The 5,107-nt window shown below is 39.9% G+C and overlaps 1 protein-coding gene across 1 annotated transcript; it reads left to right on the top strand.

Annotated features, from left to right (window-relative positions):
- Nucleotides 1-3,508: 3,508 nt before the first annotated feature.
- On the top strand, nucleotides 3,509-4,259 carry Smp_189290 (hypothetical protein; the record flags this gene model as incomplete). Its single annotated transcript, XM_018791748.1, has 1 exon — nucleotides 3,509-4,259. One exon carries the CDS (start codon nucleotides 3,509-3,511, stop codon nucleotides 4,235-4,237), a length of 729 nt encoding a protein of 242 aa, XP_018645071.1. The 3' UTR covers nucleotides 4,238-4,259.
- Between the last annotated feature and the right edge of the window lie 848 nt (nucleotides 4,260-5,107).

Below are 5,107 nucleotides of genomic sequence, written 5' to 3'. Positions count from 1 at the left end.
ATCTGTTCAGCCGTTTTTCTGGCGCTCTAGAAAAACTTCAAATTGGTCAAAGGTAATAGACATCTTGATAAATTAACCCGTCGCCAGTTGTTATATCTAGAGCCTTGATTCTTAATATGCCGCGAACTACTTGTCTACTTGAACGATAGAACCCGCAACGTCGCAAAGAGAGAAGACAAAGACTGGTAAGCAGGAAGTTTATTGCCCCGAACAATGTCAAAATATAGCACAGAAATCTCGTGTATTTATAGTTTTTGGCTGAAAGTAAATTATCATTTAGGTCAACCAATAAGCACATAGGTATCAAACTAATCCATCCAATGGGGAAGCTCCACGTTGGCATTTCTAGAACATTCCCCCTAGCCCTGATTGGATGGAATGTCTGCGGCTCCTTCCTGGGCTTCCTAGAAGCCTCCTCGACTTCCACCTGTGGACCATCCTCACAGATGTTATTGCTGAACCCTTAGCGATACTGTTCGATATGTCCCTACGGCAGTCCAGATTGCCCAGAGACTGGAAGGACGCAACAATCAGTCCGGTGTATAAGGCTGGGAGTAGGGATTTAGTTAGTAACTATCGACCCGTCAGCTTAACTAGAGCAGTTGTAAAACTAACGGAAAAAATTATTGGGATGGCTGTTATAAACTACGTGGAAAGACATGATCTATCATGGTCTATCATGTTTGACAAATCTTCTCATTGCAAGAGAAGATTGGGCTGAGGCAAAAGATCGCAATATTCCTGTAGAATGTCATTTTCATAGATTTACGTAAGACCTTTGATAAGGTTTCCCATTCTGGTCTTAAATTGAAACTAGAAAGTTTTGGAATTCATTATGCAGTCATAGACTGGATAAGTGACTTTCTTCATGAAAGGAGACAACGGGTAAGAGTAAATGGGGCTCTCTCATCGTGGGAACCCAGTAAAAAGTGGCGTCCCCCAAGGTACGATTTTAGGTCCTCTTCTCTTTTTACTTTATATAAATGAATTACCAGCTATAGCTAAGTCATCCGTCCTACTATTCGCCGATGATATTAAGATCTGGAGACCCATATACAGTATGTCAGACAGAATAGTTTTACAGGAAGATGTTAACTCACTAGTTGCATGGATGAATGGGTGGTCACTAGAAGTAAACACTAATAAAAGTGTTGTGATGCAATTAAATAACTACGATGATTCGTATCACTACACAATATGTGGACTAGTGTTGCCCAAAGTAAGAAACTATAAAGATTTAGGAGTCATACTAAGTAATGATCTCAAAACAACCAGTCACTGTAAGGCTGCTGCTGCAAAAGGCTATAGGGCATTATGGTCTATTCGTAGATCTTTCCGGTATCTGGATGGGGAAATGTTTAGATTATTATACCCAACTTTCGTACGGCCACATTTGGAATATGGGATTCAAGCAGCGAGTCTTTGTTTCAAATATGAGGCGGATATGTTGGAACGAGTCCAACGCCGCGGGACAAAAATGGTAAAAGGCTAATCTAGCCTATCTTATGAAAACAGACTGAGACACCTCAACTTATTTCCGTTATCTTACCGGCGAATACGGGGTGATCTAATATTGTCATATCGTATCCTGAACGATGACGTTGGTATTAACATGTCCTATCTTCTCCTCCCGTCTAGGGCTGATCATTTGAGAGGACATTCAAAGAAAGTCCAAAAACCGAGATCAAATCGTCTAGGTCTGGAGTTTCGTTTCTCGCCACGAGTAGTGACTTACTGGAATTCTCTACCAGAACACGTAATATCAGCACCTTCTGTTGATATATTCATGACGAGATTGGACCTCCACAGTGTAACAAACTGCAAGGATTAAAATAGGTCACTAGAACTCCTATCCTTATTACTGAGGACTGAAGACCTATATCCCACGCTCTGCAACTCCTGTTGCACCAGATAATAGTGGGAGTGAACTTATTCCTCACATGTTGCTGGATGACTCTATGTCTAACTTAATAATGAGTTCTAACTCACGAACAGATGGTATCGATCATATTAAGAGCGAATTAGCCGCTGTCTATAAGCAATTAAGTGATATGCGTTCTAAAGTGGAGTCACTTGCGGGCTCTTTATCAAAGCATGATGATCTTAAACTAGAACTAAAGACACTGTCACCTCTTCGACTGCTGTTGTCAAAGGGTGTAGTTCTTTCTGAACTCGAAGACAGGATCAAAGTAGAATCCGTTGGTGACTTGATAGCTAGTGATTTCACCAAGCGAATAATCTCGCGAAATAATGTGATTATATATAATATACCGGACAAAAGTGCCATTAAAACTATAAGAAATTCGACAGTAAAGGCAGCTAATCTCCAGGACAGTCCATACCAATGTATCCGACTTAACGAAAAGCATCAAAAATACTCGTGCCCTATCCTGTTTAGATTCGATTCCCATTCATTAGCGGAACGTTTGAAAGAATCTGAACAACTAGTCTGTGCGCATACGAAGTTTAAAAACGCTCGTATAGTCTCAGACAAAACCACCAATCAAAGATTAACACAAAAGCGTACCATAAAGGAAAATAACATTGATGAGGTCACAAAAAATGTGATTGCGCCAGCAGCTGAACCCACAGGTGCAGCTAATTTATCTCATGTTAGTCAGTGTACTGATATACCAATGCAGTGTGTTAGTTTGCCTCTCATACCCCTAGTGGCCCTAGATTACCAGGACATATCTGATGTAGACTCTAATGTCATTCTTTCCAGTGTAATATCAGAACCAAAGATCGAACACCTGATTCTATTGTGAAGGTTCATAAAAACACTGCTAAAACTAAAAAGAATATACCAATTAAGAAGAAAGTAAATAAAAAACCTTCTGGTTCTAGACCGAATACCTAAACCCCATGCTCTGCAACTCCTGTTACATCATATAATAGTGGGATTGGACTTATTCCACACATATTGCTGGATGACTCTATGTCTAACTTAATAATGAGTTCTAACTCACGAACAGATGGTATCGATCTTATTAAGAGCGAATTAGTCGATGTCTATAAGCAATTAAGTGATATGCATTCTAAAGTGGAGTCACTTGCGGGCACTTAATTAAAGCATGATGATCTTAAACTAGAACTGAAGACACTGTCACCCCTTCGACTGCTGTTGTCAAAGGATATAGTTACTTCTGAACTCGAAGACAGGATCAAAGTAGAATCCGTTATTGACTCAATAGCTAGCGAAGTCACCAAGCGAATAATCTCACGAAATAACGTGATTATATATAATATACCTGACAAAGTTGCCATTAAAACTGTAAGAAACTCGATACTAAAGACAGCTAACCTCCAGGACAGTCCATGCCAATGTATCCGACTTAACAAAAAGCATCAAAAATACTCGTGCCCTATCCTGTTTAGATTCAGTTCCCATTTATTAGCGGAACGTTTGATAGAATCTGAACAGCTAGTCTGTGCGCATACGAAGTTTAAAAACGCTCGAATAGTCTCAGACAAAACCACCAATCAAAGACTAACACAAAAGCATACCATGAACGAAAATAACATTGTTGAGGTCACAACAAATGTGATCGCGCCAGCAGCTGAACCCACTGGTGCAGCTAATCTATCTCATGTTAGTCAGTGTACTGATATACCAATGCAGTGTGCTAGTTTGCCTCTCATACCCCTAGTGGCCTTAGATAACCAGGACATATCTGATGTAGACTCTAATGTCATTCTTTCCAGTGTAATATCGGAAGCCAAGGATCGAACACCTGATTCTATTGTGAAGGCTCACAAAAACACTGCTAAACCTAAAAAGAATATACCAATTAAGAAGAAAGTAAATAAAAAACCTTCTGGTTCTAGACCGAATACCAAAAATATTTCAACAGCCTTACCAAACAAAGGTATAATTTCTGTAACCATGCTTAACCCTACTCACCGTAAGGGAGGTTATAAGGATACATTTCGTTCAAACGTTACACGAGACGGCCACTACAACCATCATGTAAGCAGGCCTACTATTAGACAGACGGCAGTGAACCAACGTGCCCCATGGTTTCCCCCAAATGTTATAAATAATAAACCTGCAAGATGCAACTCTTATAATCACTCTTGCAGTGGGGAAGATGGTATACTAGGTTATGCACCATCAACGCAACCCCAACATGCAGGCACCTGTCTTAATTGTCCACCAAAACAAGTACAACAAATTATTCAACCTTACCAAAATAAGGATTTTTTTTCGGCCTCCAGAGATCCCTTGTTCCACTAGCACTACAGTTCGCTCATGCTATAGCCCATGCGATCCGGCAAACACATTAAACCATAGTCCAGGCATAGCTAGAACTCATACCATCGATAAGGATGCTCTCGGTTTTTTTACACTACACACTCCCTTTTTAAACTTATTACTCATTAACGTACGTTCACTTCTGGACAAAATCTCAGCCTTGAGAACCTTAGCCTTTCTAGCCAAGCCTTCTTTTATACTTATCACTGAAACTTGGTGTTATCCAGCAGTGGCCGATTCCGAATTAAATATCCAAAACTATCGACTCTATCGCTGTGACAGAGAAACTAAGCGAGGAGGCGGTTGTCTTATATTTGCTTTGGATACCTTAACAACTAATAAAGTTGAAGATAGTATCTTGAATAGTTTACCAGAATCGATCTGGATATCAATCAATACCCTAAACCATAGTCTACTCCTAGGTTGTATGTATAGAGCTCCTGATAGTACTGATAATTTGAATGATCGTATTATCAATGCATTTATACACGCATCTACTCTAAACTTCAGCGCTAAGATTATCACTGGTGATTTCAATTATCCTGGGATTAACTGGAGTACCGATAGCTGTCCGTCTAGCAATGATGAATTTTTATCAATCCTTAATCTGTACTGCTGGTCACAGTGGGTTCGTACCCCAACAAGGGGTGATAATACACTTGATCTAATATTTAGTAGAGATATCATTCCCCTATCTGTACAAGTATACAACGAGTTTGCAAGCAGTGATCATAGGATAGTAGCTTGTGCTCTCCCCATCTATCCCTCATACAACCGACCAATTCAAAGAACCTGCAATTATAGAGACTATAAGCATGCAGACTGGGAACTCTTGCGCTCACTGATCAAACT

The sequence above is a fragment of the Schistosoma mansoni genome (assembly GCF_000237925.1).
Source record: "Schistosoma mansoni, WGS project CABG00000000 data, chromosome 1 unplaced supercontig 0076, strain Puerto Rico, whole genome shotgun sequence".
NCBI lineage: Eukaryota > Metazoa > Platyhelminthes > Trematoda > Strigeidida > Schistosomatidae > Schistosoma > Schistosoma mansoni.
The sequence above is the reverse complement of the archived record's forward strand: the minus strand, read 5'-3'. Positions and strand labels throughout refer to the sequence as shown.